Source organism: Juglans microcarpa x Juglans regia, chromosome 2D (assembly GCF_004785595.1).
Source record: "Juglans microcarpa x Juglans regia isolate MS1-56 chromosome 2D, Jm3101_v1.0, whole genome shotgun sequence".
NCBI lineage: Eukaryota > Viridiplantae > Streptophyta > Magnoliopsida > Fagales > Juglandaceae > Juglans > Juglans microcarpa x Juglans regia.
This window is the reverse complement of record NC_054596.1, coordinates 9,299,296-9,317,990: the sequence shown is the minus strand read 5'-3', so window position 1 is coordinate 9,317,990 and position 18,695 is coordinate 9,299,296. Positions and strand designations below refer to the sequence as shown.

At 33.6% G+C, this 18,695-nt stretch overlaps 1 protein-coding gene across 16 annotated transcripts; it reads right to left on the bottom strand.

Moving 5' to 3' along the window:
• Positions 1-1,347: 1,347 nt before the first annotated feature.
• LOC121248416 (homeobox-leucine zipper protein ROC5) lies at positions 1,348-7,973 on the bottom strand. Of its 16 annotated transcripts, none has more exons than XM_041146875.1 (10): positions 7,804-7,973; positions 7,552-7,706; positions 6,195-6,428; positions 5,994-6,111; positions 5,205-5,891; positions 4,845-4,946; positions 4,555-4,767; positions 2,733-2,907; positions 2,279-2,649; positions 1,348-2,137 (listed from the first exon to the last, which is right to left on the bottom strand). In XM_041146875.1, exons 3-10 carry the CDS (start codon positions 6,347-6,349, stop codon positions 1,745-1,747), a joined length of 2,214 nt encoding a protein of 737 aa, XP_041002809.1. In that variant the 5' UTR covers positions 6,350-6,428; positions 7,552-7,706; positions 7,804-7,973; the 3' UTR covers positions 1,348-1,744. The 16 variants fall into 16 exon arrangements, with proteins under 16 accessions (XP_041002809.1, XP_041002802.1, XP_041002811.1 ...); XM_041146868.1 differs by having other exon boundaries at positions 6,211-6,428; XM_041146877.1 differs by having other exon boundaries at positions 7,564-7,706.
• Between the last annotated feature and the right edge of the window lie 10,722 nt (positions 7,974-18,695).

The window sequence follows — 18,695 nt, the reverse complement described above, 5'->3', positions numbered from 1 at the left end:
TTATTAATATCATAAATATAATTATAATATAATTCACATTAAAGAGCTCACTTAATTTAGTTTTACTAATTTAAATAATTTTTTGCATTAATTTATCTACCAAAAAAAGAAAGAAGAAAAAAAATGTTCCTAGTTCATATTAATCGAATTGGACCGATAACTAACGGTCCCATCACGTCTATAGGGATAATCGATCCGGTCCAGTTTGGAAAAAGGGTGGACTGAAATTTTTGGTTTGGTCCAACCAAACCCCCCCCCCCTGCGGGCAGAATTAGACCGGACCGATTACATCCCAAATCGTAATTCACAATCTAAAAACACAAAACTAGTCATTTACGTGCATGCAGTCGGTTTAATTGTCAAGGCATGCATGGATTGCATGCGTTTATTTTATAACGGAGATGCAGATTGTTGAACAAATGAAACATTTTTGTAGGGGCCATTGTCGGGTGTAATTATAAACTGTATTATCCAAATGGTTCCTCTTAAGATACGATTAGTTGGAAGCTGCACCAATAACTGCCCATTTGTTCACATTAAATCGATCGTTGATAAAATAATGAGGGCAGCACGACTTATGTCTGTCGTATTATATGTTGTTAAAAAGCTTAATGGCAAATCTAACTAATCTCAACGTAATTAGCAAACTCTTCTCCTTAGTAAACTCCTCAGAAATGGTTCATTTGCAGCTTCCCAGCAAACAAATGCATTTAATTGTTTTCATTGCTCCACGGACATCAATGAGTAAGCTACGTACAGTCGTGGCAAGCACTGTTAGTCCCTTTGAAAAAAAATAAAATTTACTATTAAAAAATTATTTTTATTTTCATATAAATTTTATATTTATTCATTTTTTTCAAAATGAATATACAATATTTACACACTCACGACAACAATTATCATTTTTCATAATGCTAACGTTCGTTCCACGATGATTTCCTGTCAACTATTAGATGAAATGAATACGTTTGAAGGAAGAACCCGATTCGGCTATTCCATTTCTTTCCCCCATAGCTAATCTCTCTCTCTCTCTCTCTCTCTCTCCCCACTATATTAGATTCAACAGTACAGTAGGAGTTTAACATGGGTGTAGCAAATGCTCATGGCACTTAACCATGTTAGCTAGATTACTGGGGTTTCGGAAGATTTTCACAAAATACATGCATTCTCGTTTTTTTATAAACCTTTTGAACTTGTTTTTGCAGCTGAGCGGCACTTCTAATTGTAGCGGTACACATACAGAGTACATTTCAATCAGATGGACATTCTAATGTTAAATATCCGAAAACTTTTGATTCAAACATTAATATGATTCGCGATAATTGACCCTACGATTTAGACTGGAAGTGAGAACGAAAAACAAAGCAACCAGTTAACCATACTTCCTCCACTATCAAACTCTTTTTACCTCTATAGATGAATTAGTAACAACAAACAGCTTTGACAAAAAGAGAAATCTGATCAACCCTCATGGATCCATCGAGTCAATGCCCGAACCACCGTTCCCAACTCTCTATATTTTTTCACCCCCAAGCAGAATGACCAAAAGTCATCTCGCTAGTCAGACAGCAAAATTCCCCCAGCTGCGGTTCGTTCTTGACTCGAAACCCTTAAGAAAATTTTAATCTCAACCTTCTCTTCCTTTAGTATCAATTTTCTATCCCCTACATTTCTTCATACACGAAATTTTGCTTTTCATAGAAGAAAAAGACAAGGTAAACAGCATACTAATCAATCATCACAATTAGGTTACTTTAAGAGCTGCTTTAACCTTCTGGATTGTGCAGGAGATGAGATTGTTAACTGTCTCAACCGACTCCACAGTTAGCTTGGCAGTTGGCTGGCTATCCAGTAAAATCTGAAATCCAACTGTGAGTAAGCATCCACCTCCATCAGTGCCATTATCTCCTGCTTTGACCATTGTCCTATCGCAGTTGTGGGGCCTGCCATAGCTAGATGGCTCATCAGGAAGAATTGCAAATCCCGATGGTAAGAGAGCCACATAGGCAGAATCTCCACCCCCCATCACCACATTTATAGATGGTATGTCAACTGGTGCATAAACAACCACTGAACCGGAGGCATCTGACCATGTCTCTTGCAGTATCAGCATGTTGTTCTCATTTGCATTTGTTGGCTGCAAAGTCGCACAAAAACATAGGCATGCAGGAGAGTAGAAAGAAATGTAAATATGTAAATGATTAGGAGAAATTAAAATTATCCAAATTACTAAGCCATGCTGATTATTTTAGAGCACGTGTAGAAAAAGAGCACTCACACTACCACGTAGGAGAGAAACACAGTTGCCTTGTTTATGGCCTTTGGCAATATGGACCATCTCTTGTATTGGCCTGCCAGTGGATAAAATGTCCCACTCACTCCTCAACTGGTCATCTCGCAAGAAATCAAAGAGTCTTGGCTGTGCTACAGGAATCCAAACAGAAGTTGCAGCACTCAACACAATCCCAGGAGGCTCACCGGGGTCGTCCAGATTCTTCCTGGTCATGACCCTCACGTCTTCACCCACATTTCCAACATGGAGATTATCCCAATTGCGAGCCGTTGAAGCACAAACCCCAGAACAGAAGTTATCAGTCATGCGCTGTGCCAGCTTTAACATGCTGCTCCTACCAGCTGAACTAATCACTGCTGAAGAGCGCATGGTATGTATCAGAATGTGCAACTAAACTAAACTTATCTGTAAAGAATAATTAGGGGTAGCAAAAAAAGACCTGTCTGATCTTCATTAGGAATGCTAGATGACATAAGGATTGCCAGGAACTCACACCGCCTTTGGAGGGTGGCAACCCACCTCTGTGCACCAAAACCCATGCCAGCACTAATAAATGACCGGTAGAGTTGGTGGATACAACTCTCATCATATTCTGAATGTTCTACCCAGGTAACCTACATTTTCATGCGTCTACCATGTATCAGAACCCATTTGCTCACAAAACAAACACAAGGTCAATAGAATACATTTCTCTCAACAGAAAATAATTAATAAATTTTCAGAACGAATCATTGAGGTGAATATATTACTCCACAAAGCTTGTAAGATCGTGTTGTCTTTCAGTTAGCCTTGGGGAACAGGTTCTTTTAACAGGTATGATTACATTCTTTTCCAACTACAGGTATTTCTGTAAAAGTATTATATATAACAGAAGGTATTAAGGAAGATGGGGAACCTGGGTAGGATGGTGAAGATAATATTTGAACTCATTGAAATGCTTAAACTAGACGAAGGTCACCACCAAAACTAGAACTTCAGTGACAAACTACTGAACTAGCTGCACCCTTAATCCGTGGCCCTTTTTCATAGCAACAAGGGCTGGAAAGCCTATAGTCCATAGAACGAATAAACACATTCCATCTAAATAACTTGAGTACCAACTTTGACTTTGTTCCTGCCATGTTTGTCAACCAGATGATGCACTATACTGGCAAGTGTTTTGAACTTGCCAAATAGACCAATAGAATTGCATTCTTAAGCAAAAACAAGTACAATATAACCTCAATCTAGAAGAAATGTTAACCAAAAAAATATGCTATGTGAGTGAAGGAGGAAATGTAAAGGGAAGGAAATATGTTAAAAAAAAGTTGAGATTAAAGATGATAAATATCTTGAGGATTGAAATGAAATCCACGACAATCATGGATTAATTTTGCAATATAAAGGTATACACTAAGGATGAAGAGAAAAGTCAAAAGCCAAGCAGCAATGTCAGCAAGATAAGGACAAAATACTTCCTAGACAATAAAAAATTCTAGGCATCCTAAAACCTTCACAAGAAGGCTTAATGGAATTATATTCCTTGTTAAAAGGGACGTTACAAGTTTATTAAGATAATGAAAGCCATTATCACACTGTGTGGGCTTCAATATACAACAATAAGACTAGATCCAGGTCACAGCCTCATGGGAATAAATATAACACAGAGTGGAATAGAAGCATCAAATATTTTGTTTATAGGAGAAAGAATTGAAAGTTCCAAGGTTACCTGCACATATAGATGATAAATATCATATATTCAAGATGTTAAAAAAACATAAGTGGCATACACTATTATTATACTTTGATTAGTGCCCCAGTTTTGCTCATCTCTAAGAATAGCAGTATACTAATTAAGTAAAGACCACGAGAGATCTGAGCATTGGAAAAAAAAATCTCAGCATTGAAGTTTGAATACTATAAAATAATCATACTGAGCAAGCATCTTCCTCAGTAAAATACTAAAAAAGGTTCAGATTCTTAGGTAAACCCTCTATATTTCATAAACAGCATAACCATCAAAGCTAGCAAATTTTTAATTAGTTAACACAAATGAATCCTTGGAAAGCACAAGTCAAGGTGGGTTGGGAAGGAGAGTCCAAGTGCCGGATAGTTCCACCTTGTTGAAGTGCCCACTAAATCCTATAAATGGAATCGTTTTAGTAATCTCACTCACTTCGCATAAGGGATAATACACCATCGTGGTAAAGCACAATAAACAAAAGAGAACAGAAGAATGCACGTAACAACATAACAGATGAATAATCTACATCTAAAATTACCTTGGAGTAACCATTGGGCAGATCTTGCACTACAAAGCCAGAAGGAAGCTTCCTACAGTTCACAAAAGGTTGTACATTTGTACCTTCTTGGCTAATGTCCAGAGAAACATCAACCACAGCCCAGACACCCTCTGCCTGCTGCTTGCAAAACCGGAGGAACTTCAATTGCCGAACAGAGACCAATGGTGAAAGAACTTGAAGCTCAGCATGCATCTATAAGGTAAGATCTTAATGAGTTCCAGTTCAGCAGCATGAGAAAGGAAACAAAAATGAACAGATGAGAAACATACCACTTGTAGAGCTCCATTTCTGATTCCAGCCGAGCCAGTTGATATCCAATCAATTGTGGCAGCTCTAGCAACCATGCACGGAAACATATCTTTCCACCGACCCTATTTGAAAGAAAAGCAAATAAAAGCAATACTTAGTCTCAAACATCAAGACTTGCTTGATTTAAGGACTTCTAGCTCCAATCCATGTTCAGCCTGAACCACACAATTCTGAAAAAGAAAATTAATTTCTTCCTATAGTAAAAGTTCATTTATATGTTGCTATTGCAACAAAACAACAAGAAAATTCATTCAGTTAGCAAAGTATTCCAATATAATCACTGAAGGCTCCATGTAGGCACAAAGGGTTAGAGAGCATACTGTGTCCATCAATGTCTCCACAAGTGCCAAGCTGTTGATTATTACCATCCCAGTATCCCTTGTAGCCTCAGTTACAAAACCAGCGGGTTTTGAGCCAATACAAGGAGAAAAAGTCCGTTTGTACTCCTCATAGTTCAGTGTTTCCTTCCCTCCATCCAAGCTTTTGATCCAAAGGGGACTATCTGTCTGGGCCATCTTAATTAATTCATCCATAGCCAACAAAGCAAGATCTATAAACATTGATCTATCAACCGGAACTTCATTGCCCATCAAGCCCATAGGAGGCTTAATTAGGGGCATTGCAGAAGTACTCAAAACCCCATCACCCAGATCAAGTCCCATGTGCAACGACGTGCCTATAGAGCTTAAACCATCAATCCCATTTCTTCCTACAGCAAGCTCCAAACCGGAGTTTGAGCATGAGAGAGGGATGGGAGCGGGCAAGGACGAGAGAGGCCTCCCCAAGAATTTGTTTGCCAAAGCACATATACGGTTTAATTCGTCCTTCAATCGAGCATTATCAATCCTAAGTTGGTGCTCCTCAAATGATATTTGGCCTGGAATGGCGGGACCACCACAGTTGTTGCATATTGGGTTTGCCATAGCACCACGCATTATATCATTCTCAGCTTTAAGCTTATCATTGTCTTGTTTAAGCATCAGGTTTTCATGCCGTTCCAATTGGGTCTGATTCAAATTAACAAATTTCATTTCCGTAAGTTAGTGATACACAATACATTGGACAAAAACTACACAATAGTATAGATTAAAAGCGAGATACCAATATACCTTCATTTGGGTTCGCCTATTTTGAAACCAAAATTTGACTTGCTTGGTTTCCAAGCCAAGCCTCCTGCTTAGTTCCAATCTTTGTTTTTCATCAGGATGGGGGCATTCCTTAAAAAAACTAGAACCAAAATAACCAAAAAAAAAAAAACTACCATCAAACACCTAATCATATTGAACTAAGAACTCGAAAGCAATGCATACAGATGAAAAATCCTACGCTTCAAGCTCTTGAATCTGATGTGGTGTGTGTCTATGGTACTTCTTCTTCTTCGGCCGTTGGTCATCACCTGCGTCCAGATCATCACCTGATGCGCCTTCAACATTATCACTCCCTGACCTGCTCTCATACTCATCATCCCGCATCCTCACCATCAAACCAGTATCAATTTTTTCCCCAATTAGACCCATCTCCCCATGACCCTCCATTTTCCTTGGCTGCACAAAAACACCATAAGTAAACAAATATTAAGAACAAGAAGGATAAGCAGAAAATAAAAGAAATATAACCAAGTAAAACATGAATCGAGAAGAATAATGTCCACTGAGAGGGGGAGCGAAATGAGGCAGATGAGGGAGAGGGAAATGAGGCATACGATGGAGAGAGTATGGGTAGAGGAACTGTGCATTGACCTGGGAATAGGAGTGGGAAGGGCCACAGCAATGCGGTGTGGAGCAATGTCACCCACAACTCTTGTAACCCCTCCACCACTACTACCGCCACTAGCACCACTGATCAAACCCCCAAGGCCCCATCACAAAGAAAAAGAAAGAGAAAATAAACCCTCGGTGTTTCTGTCTCTCTTCCTATATCTTTCCAACTCTTCCTCCACAGGTTATTAAGGCATTGTCACTATCACTTTCACAAGGGTGTGCTTAGGTTTTATTTTTTTCTTATATTTTTTTACCTTATCCCAGATGAGCTAAGACTGACAATTATAAACTCTCAGCAGAAACAGAAACGAAAAAGTTGTTTCATTTCATTGTCAACGCCCTCGCATGACTCAATCCCTCTCTCTCTCTCTCTCTCTCTCTAGAAAAATCGGCTTCAGATATATAAAAAAAGAAGGAAGAACCAGACAAGGAAAACCCTTATTTTTTTCCTTTCCTAATCTCCAGCCCTCACGCCTCTCGGCTCTCTCACACACATGCATATTCACAGCAGAAAATCTCTGAAAAACAGGGATGAAAATAAACCCTAGGTTTCCACCTTTTTCCGGATCATCTTAACTTATTATTTGTCAGTAGAGGACGCGGCCCAGAAAGTAGAAAATCGAAAAGGGCTTGAAGTCGGAGAAAGAAGAAGACAAACACAAAAAGGTAAAAAGCTTATTTCACATCCACACTATATCTGACTTTTCATTGCCATGATACCAAATCTAAATAAAAAGACCCTGTTGACCCCCAAACCACCTTCCAAGTTTCCACTTTCCAACCCCCGACCCCCCCCCCCCCCCCTCCCCCCTTCTCTCTCTCCCTCTCTCTCTCCTCCCTGATACCTCTGAATCTATGATCAGAAATGAAAAAATAGTATGAAGGAAGATACAGAGAGATAGCATACAAAGTTGCAAACCAAACCCAGTACGGAAAATAGGGTACGATATGAGTTTGACAGCGAGCCAAGCAAAAAGACAAGGAGGGTCCTGTTATGCAGCCTCGCTCCCGCTCTCTCTCTCTCTCTACCTCTCTCCCGCTCGCAGCCTCGCTCTCTGGGATCTGTGGGATAGAAAAAGACACAGAAAATGCATATCAAAACTAATAAACAATTGTGTTACAAAAATATAATAAAAAAAAAGGTTGGGAGCTGACTTACAAATAACAATGACTGATAGACAGAGAGGAAACTAAAGAGTCAAAGGGTTCTGTTATTGTATTCGTTTGAAAAATAAAAATAAAATAAAAAACTTTTTAAAGCCTCGATCGACTCCAACCCCAGAACTCTACTGAATCAATACTCTCGTCCATCTCCAATGGCTTCTTCTCCTCTCCATGCACAAGTTTCTCAAAGCCCCTTCTAGAATTATGCTATCTTTGATTAGAAGAAAGATATATAATAAGAGAAGACTCGGGGGTTTGTGGAGCCCGCGTTCTGACTCTTGGTTCGTGATATCCGCCCAAGTTACTTTGCTTCCCTCATTTCACCGTTCAAGTTGGCCGATGGTTTTTTTTTTACTTAGTATTAAGAAGTAATTTTAAGTGTTGGTATATTTTTTTATTTTTTAAAAATATTTAAAATGTGAAAAAAAAAAAAAAAAAAAAAAAAGGCGTACCGCCCAGCGGCCGCCCCACTCCTACACTAATTCCACGCGGATGTACACGCGCGCATGGTTCTGCATTTATTGCCCTTTGTCTTGGCGAAGCCATACTAAGGTGTGAACGCAACCGATTCTACCCGTGCAGCTGACCCAGAGCCTGACTTATTGATTTTATGACATTGCATCACCTCCGATTTTTCCTCAAATTTTCCATGTTCAAATTTTTCCTCCATGCAATTTTCACTGTTATTAATTTTTTAAAAAAAATATTTTAATTACAAATATATTATATATAAGTCAATTTATAAATTAATATAATTTAATATGATACATTAGATTATAAAATTATTCTTATTATAAAATATATCTAATAGATTCCACGAACCTATAATAATATGTGAATTTACTTTATATAAAACAAAGAGCTTTATATTTTCATTAACTTTTTCTTCTGAGCACTTAACCCAATCTGAAGATATATAAATACAGTGCATATATCCATAATATTGAAGTCCACAAAACTAAGACGCATGAGAAGAGAGAGAGATACCATTTAAAAAGTATACCATATTCTTAGTTTTTATTATTATTATTATTATTATTATTATTATTATTATTAATCGATCATACGAAGTCCCTTGTACCATATACGTATCATACGAATTGAATAGTTTCTCCTAAATTAATAGCCTTATATTTGCTCACTTTTATCGTGAGAAATACTCAGAAATTTTGTGTTCGTCTCCTCAAATTTCTTAAAAAAAGATTATGTTCTATTAATTATAATAGTTTGATAAAGAAAGTTTTGTGAGAAAATGTATATATGGAAAGTTAAGCTGTAGCAGGAAATACGGGATTCTCGTAGCCATGAGCATATTACCAGCTTCTTTTTAGGCGTGTTAATCAATTCTGAGTCCTGACCTCATTTTACTATCCATAAAGCATAGCTAATTGGGAAACAAGTGGGGTGGCTATATAAATAAATCTTTGAAGATTGATATGAAGCGTGGCATTTTATCCTGTATTAAAGAGCTAGGGAACATATATACCGTCCAAATTTGATCGTGATAATTGTAACGTATGTACGTACAATTGTTAACTGTTAGAAACAAAAAATAAAAAATATTTAATGTGTCACATACCAATCTGGATTTTCTACATAATTCGGCTAAACTTACACCCTAATTGGTATATAAATTGCATGAATACCTCACACGATTACATTTCATGTGCAAGTACTACTACTGTATACATTAATTGCACATGCACCTACAATTAAGTTAGACCAAATAATTAAACTGATTTTTGCTCCTTTCTTAATTTGCACCTGGCTAGCCTAGCTTCACATAGAAAGGCATTTACATGAGTGCTGTAAATTGGAAGTGAAATTTAGGTCCCGTTGAGATGATGAGATGAGATAAAAAAATCTTAGATAAAAGTTGAATAAATTATAGAATATTATTTTTTAATATTATTATTGTTTTGAGATTTGAAAAAATTGAATTATTTATCATATTTTGTATAAAAATTTGAAAAAATTATAATGATAAAATAAGATGATGAAAATATTTCTGTATCTAAACGGAAAAATATATAATTGGGAGGACCATGTATTGCGTCATTAAATTATTATTGAGTCTTGCATTTTATATCAAGAGTCATCCAAAAGTGATACATTTTGGATGCCTAGCTTCCAATTATCAATCACTAAAAAAAAAAAAAAAAAAAAACACCCTGTTGAATTCTGAAAAAATAAAAATTTTGATAATTTGAGGCATAATGTGTTAATTTTAGTGATTTTGGCGCAAAGTACTGTAAATTCTCCAATAATTTAAGAACATAAAGTAGATATATTAATCCGGAATTATTTAATACTTGAAATCGGTCAAGGTCTATATGCAATGTCGAGTAGTTGCAATATGGTTTAAGATAACACCCAGCTGGAGACGAATAAGTGTTTAATTTGATAAAACTAGCTAGCTAGAGAGATTAATAACAAATTTAAAAATACAATGAATCAATATTTACAAAATTCCTAATGCTATTTCTGCTGCAAATTTATCTTTCTTTGCCACTTACTTTCTCTTTTTTTCTCTCTCTCTCTGTTAATTTTGTCTGTCATTTCGCTGTGATCTATTTTATTTGGGCTGATTTTTATTTTTGAGAATGATCTTCATTTGATAAGGTTCGTTTAGATAGAGAAATATTCTTGATATATTTTATCTCATCTCATTCATTATTATAATTTTTTTAAATTTTCATATAAAATATAATAAATAATTTAAATTTTTTAAATTTTAAAATAATAATAATATTAAAAAATAATATTTTATTCAATTTATCTAAAATTATTTCATTTTATCCCATCCTGCAAACCAGTTATTAATTAACGGAAAACGGCGTCTGGGTTATTTATAAGCCGATCGAGTACAAATGGGTGCGTGGCGGTACTTCCCATGCATGCACGCTATATTTAGCATAATGACATACATGCAAAAACTGAATTTGAAATCTATTATGTGCACCAAACCTCATGATCAGCACGAAAAAAGGACTTTTCGAATTTTTCAATCTTTAATTTGTTTGTTTTATTTTATTGCAAAGTTAAATGTCTTTTAAGCTAAGGACTTTTCGATTTTTTCAATCTTTAGTTTGTTTATTTTTAGATTGCGAAGTCATTAATTGTCTTTTAAGCGAAGGATGCGCCATTCTCACGATATCCTGCATGTCGCATGCATGAACGCTGTCAGGTACAAAATTACTCGGTTCAGTTTTAGTTTTAGACCGAAACCGAACCGCATGTGTCGATTTTCACCCTCACTTGATTTTATTTTTCCCCCTAGCTCCAAGAAGGCCATGAATATTCGAGTTTATTGCAAATTAAGACAATGATGGAAGAAGAAGGCATAATGCAGTAAAAATTATTAATCATGTCAAGCATTTAGTAACAAAGAACTTCCCCAACTATATATACTCATCTACCACAGGGTTTTGCAACGCAGAGATGCAGGGACTATTCAACACATGCAAATGACATTCGACCACAAAACCCTGATGCTATCTTCTATATAGCTATTTTAATTATTCATGAGCTGCCCCCAAATTAAAGAAGGCCATATATATATATAAATATATATATATATATATATTATATATATATATATTATATATATATATATATACACACACACACACATAATTAATATCCATTTATTTATATATTGGTAATATCTGTTAACCTTAGTCTATATATAATTCTCTAATTTAATGTCATCATATAGTTTGGTTAATTATAAGATATTGTGATCTCAACAACCAGGTTTAATTAAGGCTTAGTTTGGACAGTTAGTTGAGATGAGATGAGATAAGATAAGATGAAAGTTGAATAAAATAATATTATAATATTGTTTTTAATATTAATTTTGTTTTGAAATTTAAAAAAGTAAATTTGTTTATTGTATTTTATTTAAAAGTTTTGTAAAATTGTAATGATGAGATGATATGAGTTAAAATGGCGTCACTTTTCAAATTAGGCCTAAGTTAACGATTTATCTAACACTAAAAGAATGTCAATTTTCTACGGCAACAAAAGTCGACACAATAAAAATTTTGCTACGAGTTTTAGGCTTCATTTGGAACTTAAATTGATCTCAACTTATCATTATAATTTTTTTAAATCTTAACATAAAATATAATAAAAAATTCAATTTTTTTAAATTCTAAAATAATAATAATATTAAAAAATAATATTCTAATAATATTTTATTATCTCAACTCAACTCAACTAAACTCAACTCAATATTAAAAAACAGCCTTACTCGCTACAGTGTGGACGGAAATATCATTATCATCCCACTTCTATCCTCTCCGTCGGTAAGCCGAAATGTCGCAAAAAGTACACTTTATTGTGGCGATGTTAGCCGCGCGCTTGAAAATGGAACTACATATAGGGAATTACAATTTTATATGTGTCGAAGTTTAATGTTGTAAAAGTTTAGTGCCGGAAATAAAAGCTCTGTTGCCTCTGTAGATCCGTCAGGGCTGATTTTATGTGAATTGATGTAAATGTTAATTTAGTAGGTGCAACGGTATGATTTTACAGATCATTTTCTTTCCTCTGGAACGGTATTATAATTTTGCTTGGGACAGTAAAAATAAAATTCCATTTTTGAATGTGACCTCGAAACAATACCCATTTCACGTACGAGGGAAGTTTTTAAAGTAGACTGATGGGTGTGCTGTACAAATTTATCTTCTCATTTTTTTAATTTTTAATTTTTACCATTTTAAAATATTTTTTAAAAATAAAAAAATATATAATACATTAATAATTACTTTCTAACTATTAAGTAAGAATTTTTTTTTAAATAAAATAAAATATATGAGCTATCAAAAAAAACATTTTTCTTTTTTAATAGGGCGACCTGTCTGTCTGCGTTGCCTCTATGGACACCTTTGTTCACCGACTCCGATGATATTTTGATTGAACTACACATGAGAATGAGAAAGCAAATATTGATTATGGGGATTACTATGCCGCTTCTCTCTTACCGTTGGACTTGCTGACTTGGTATTTTTGTTTTTATTTTTTATTTTTTATTTTTATTTTTATATTTTTTTAATACATTTAAATATTTTTAAAAAATAAAAAAATATATACCAATACATTTAAAATCACTTTCTTAACCACTAAGTAAAAAAAAAAAAAAATTGACCAATAGTCAAATTGAGCGGTCATAGTGGGGCGGTATAGTAGACTTTCTCATATATATATATATATATATTGTGCTTTTAAATCACTTTAATCATTTAAAAAAAATAAAAAAATAATAAATTTATTAAAACATACTTCTTTATATTTTAAGTAAAAAAAAAAAATCGAATCGGTAGAATTTATGGAAAGAATGTCTTGGTGGGTTAATAATTAATAAAATATTTTATTTTGGAGAGGAAAAAATAATGTTATAAGCTAAACGAGTTAAATAAGGTCCGGTTTTGATACACGAATAAGGTACAAATTATCTCATTTGAGCTGTACGATTGTTTTATCCGTGTATCCAAATGCTCAACGATCAAGTTTTATAACTCATTTGCATCTATATACTGTAGACAGATGTAACCATACAACTTCTTAATAAAGCCGACCGAGCCTTCTGACAACCCACGTGTTCTCCTTCACGCCTTCCCTTTCTCCTATGAATAATGCCAGAGCTCCCGTTAACATGTATTTTTATGTACTTTTTTTAAAAGTTATTTTTTATATAGATTTTTTTAATAATTTTAAATATTTTTAAAAAATAAAACAAATTTATAATATTATTAAAAAAATACTTTCTTAATCATGAAGTAAAATAAAAAATATTTTTTTATGATTTTTTTATTTATTTCTTGATTAAAGAAGTATTTTTTAATAATTTTTTTTTTACTTTTTAATTAAGAAAGTGTTTTTAATAATGTTCTAAATTTATTTTATTTTTAAAAAAATATTAAAAAAATCTATATAAAAAATAACTTAAAAAACACATAAAAACATATGAAAACATACGCTACAGCTCCAGCCACATTTTTAATATACATAATTATCTATTACAATAGTCAATTTTATTCTAATATATAATCAGAATAAAACATTTCGAATTTCCTAATATATAAAATAATAAATAGCTCATAATTAGAATAATATCTTTTAACAAAGAAATTGATATTTAAGGAAATATTGAATAATTTCAGTCAACTACAAAATATATATTTTGGGATTTAAATATGTTTATTGGTTTTTAAATTAATAATAGATATTACTTATTTTTAATATACTCATAACTATTACCCAATAATTAAAAATATTTTTCAATCATTAGTGAGACCCACTACTTTATCAAATCTAAAGTTAAAAGCATTTCATCTTATTTTATTATCCAAACACACCTTTTTACAAAGGATTCTGCTAGGGTGCCACCCAATAGTTACCACTAGACGTGCCCCTAGGCTAAATCTCATTTTTTTTAATTTTTCTCTTTTTCTATTTTCAAAAAATTTTAAAAATTTTAAACATTTAAAAAAAAAAAATACCAATACGCTAATAATCAATTCCTTAACTGTTAAGCAAAAAAATTAAATATATGAGCGGTCAAAATGATAGGGCATACTATCGTTTTCCTTTTACAAACTCTCTCATCTCATTTTAACTCAAATATCTTACTATTATTCACAAAAAATTCATCTCAAGATGCCTAATTTTGTTGACAAATATTAAAGGACAAACAGTCGAATAAATAAAGTAAAAATGGAAATAAAATGATCCCCAATTTTATAACATTTCAAACAGATTTTTATATCCACAATTTTAATGACATATACTTCAAATGTGTGCTGAAAATAATAAACATTAAAATAATAACATTATTCTTAAAAAAAAAAATACAACTTCTATAACCTAGCGAGTGATTGCGGTCTCGAGCTTGGTCCAACTGACCAGCTAAATCGAAAATGTTGAACTAAGCTCTAATGAGATAAGATGAGATACTTTCAGATAAAAGTTAAAATTTGAATAAAATATTATTAGAATATTATTTCTTAATATTATTATTGTTTAAAATTTAAAAAAATTGAATTGTGATTTGAAAAAGTTGAATTGTTTATTATATTTTGTATGAAAAGTTAAGAAAATTGTAATAACGAGATAAGATAAGATGAGATGAGTTGAAATAGTTTATCAATCCAAATGGATCCTAAACATGATTGGGTTATTTTAAGTTATTTAGACCGTGGGGTTATGATACTAACAAGAAAGACCATAAATTTGCAGACAAATTAAACTTGAAAAGGATAGACCATTTTTTTTTGACTTTAGTTGGTAAGTGTATACTTCAACAAACTTGATAAGGCATTGGCCATGTACAATAGGGATGTCAATTAATTTTGATATAAAGATATTTAGGTAATATATGGATCAAATTTTTTTAATCATTCTATTTCTTGCTCTTTCTATTTTTATTCTCGAGCCTTATTTTAGTATTTACATTGTCAACGTGCATATATGTAACATAATTCTTTACCTAAAAATGGCAACAAAAAAGAAAAAAGAAAAAAAGAGAGAGATAAAAAAAGGCATACCATATTAGTCCGGGCTGACCAAATATTGTTTTGGCTTTGAGTATGTGATATGAATGGTTATACTATAGTCTTGGACTGTATACAAATTATATTCTAAATTTATTACAATGTGTCCTATAATGTGATTATTTAATAGATTTTGAATATCCTGTTAATTAAATTATTTATTAATACATAGATTTTATCCTTTATGATCCTTAACAAACTATAAGGATATTAATGCGTGGTTTTTTTTTTTTTTTTTGGGACTAAAGAGTTACATTACTCAGCTGAATGAATAATCTTTTCCCTCAGAAGAGATCAGGAAAAAAAAATTATCATGCGTTGTAGAGGATTTTGTTTGTATTTTTTATGTGAAAAATAATATTTATAATTATAAAGTATCACATAATTTTTTAAAAAACATATAAATAAATATAGAATTTATATAAAAATGAATTAATTTTTTAATAATAAAATATATTATTTGTCAAAAATAATTACGCAGGATAATATTGAATGAATGGTGCTACTTTGTCACCTAAGTAGTACCGTTCATTTATACCACTTTTTTACTTTTTAATTTTTTTTTCTTTTCACATTTTGTAAATACTTTTAAAAAATAAAAAATATATATTAATATACTTAAAATTATTTTTTTAATTATTAAATAAAAAAAAAATTATGCATCGATATATTGAAACGTACATTTTAGACGGCGTAGAAGCTTTTCTCATATTGAATTACTTTTGTAATTACATGTACTCCCAAGTCCCATCCTAACGATCCCAAGTCCCAACAAACAAAATGAAGGGTAGGTGACTTGGCAGAACGTGAGCCTAGCCGTAGGCTGGCGACATTAGTGGTAATTAAGGTGACAACTGTCAAACAATGGTAGTTGCCACGCGTCAAGATTGGAGAGTGCCTTAAAAAAGAAACCATCGAACAATTTTTTTTTTTCTCCGAAGAATTCGATACTTCGTTCGTAAGAAATCAAAGGTATTGACAATTGATTTAAAGGATATTAGCATTTATTTCACATAACTAATATTCATTTAATACAAAATATGATATATTTTAGTCATTATAGTTTTAAGAGTGTTTAAACTGTTACATGTGAATTAATTAAAACGCTTTATATTTTATATTCGATTAATACTCTTAATTTTTTAAAAAAGATGTTATTTTTTGGAAACGAAATGGAGATGGTTATATTCCTTTTATAAAAAGTAATAATTTGATTGCTGTGAATATTTTTTAATAAAAGATATCCCATCCCCTAGATATTGATCATAGTTTTTTGGTGCAAAAGTGATCTTTTTTATTAAATAACTCTATAGAATTTCCTTCTTGTTGAAAATAAAAATTAAGTTGTCACGTTAGTTATTTTTAAGAATATAAGATAGGTGACAGTAGACATTTATTAACTAAAATATGACTGCTTTTCAATTGAACCAAACTATTTGTGGCATTGGAAACTTGAAAATTTTGTATCAAAGTAACAATTAGAAGTTGAAAAGATTTACAAGAATGAAAAACATTCCCTCTCCGAATCAAAGAAAAAAGAGTACTATAATTTCAAACAAAAATTTTATAAGCAGTCATTTTTAGTTAGTCATTTCATATTTAATTAATGTGATTGACTGCATCACTCTTTTTTAATATAAAATAATTATTTTTTACCAATCATATCAATAGAGCGTGTAAAAAATATATAAAAATAACTACATGTAACAGACCTTAATTGCAAATTGGCATCCGCAGTATAAAGCAATTAAATAAAATTTAAATCTACTTTTAGAAAAATTAAGATGAGAGGCTTTTTCATTTTTACTCGATTGTGTGCCACCAACTTTTTTGCTAGATATATAACTAAGCCCAATATTAAATTGAGAACCCTACACATATGTCAAGAAAAAATGAGGAAAAAAAAAAAAACAATCAAAGATCTCTTGAATGATTTGGCAGGAACTTAGGTATATGATGGATTATATTTCATAGCAACCAAATAGGCGATTGTGTAGATAATTATTAATTGAGGTTTTTTACAGATCGGTCACTGTTCACGATTGATCTATAGCACACCTTACATGTCATATTATTATTATTTTTTAAAAACAAAACGTGCATTTCAGCTCACGCGGGCAGCACCCATCCCCCTACCCAATTCCCTCTCTCAGCTCACTTAGTTCCGCCGTGCGCCACTTGCGACCACTATCGGCTCCCCCTCACGCCGGCCACCTCCAGCCACCTTTAAGTCTTTATGGCAGCCCCATCTTTCAACTCGAAATGGGTTATTCTACACGGTTTCTCCCTCTCGTTACTGCTACCGTCGTCGTCGTTAGCCTCCACCCCCACCGTCGAGCACCATTAAGCCCTTAACCTCCCCTCTAGCCATCGTCGAGCTTCCATAGCACGGCAATCCTCTCCCTCTCTTTCCTGAAATGGGTTTCACCCATACACAGGTTATCCATCTTGGCCCGCCGTACGCTGCCACATTGAGCCTCCACTTGCTACCATCGACCTACTCCAGCTACCCATAGTCCCGATCTTTTCTCCACCCATTTGGCCTAGATTCGCCGCCCTCCAACCATCGTGTCGCTTCCCCCTCGCCACCACCAGCTCCACTGCACCTCCCTTAGCCCTCCATGCTCAGCCATGCCTCCCTTATCTCCCCCTCTCCATTTCCCTTATTTGAGACCCATGGCCCAATCTCCTCCACGAGCCATTGTGTCTTCGTCGTGTGCCACCTCGGCACCACCACTACGCCCAACACTTCACGCTGGGGTGGAGGTAGGGGGAGAGTGTAGGAAGATGGGGGTGGGGAAGGGAGAGAGGAGCTCTACTGGGCATTTCAAATTAGAGAATTTGAGAAACGGAACGTGATTTTTGTTGCAGGGAGAAATTAGTCATTTTGTTAGGTCACATAGGATGTGATCCGGCTGCTGCTAAAGGGTGGCTGCTCTACATATTTTTTCTTATTAATTATCAATCATAGGGATGGTGACTCGAAACTTTCCCGTCTAGTTTTGGAGACAAAAGCCCAGGTTGGGATCGTGGGCTTTAATTATCTCCCATTGGTTTGGTTTAGAGCCCTCTCTCTCTTTGAATGGAGCCCAACAATATTATTCTTCATGAGTTGTTGTCGCCATAGAAATGGAGTACAGGGTTTGGTGACATGACATCAGTTTATGAGTAAGGGTATACGTATGCTATTGTTCGTAATACGAAAAAGAGGCATACGCGCGTAAGCTGTTATTACGAGTAAACAGAGAATCAAAATGGGTTCGTTTTGTGCAAGTTTTGAAAGGGCACCAAGAAATATAGCAAATCTGATGCTCTCGATCGGCTTATCGTA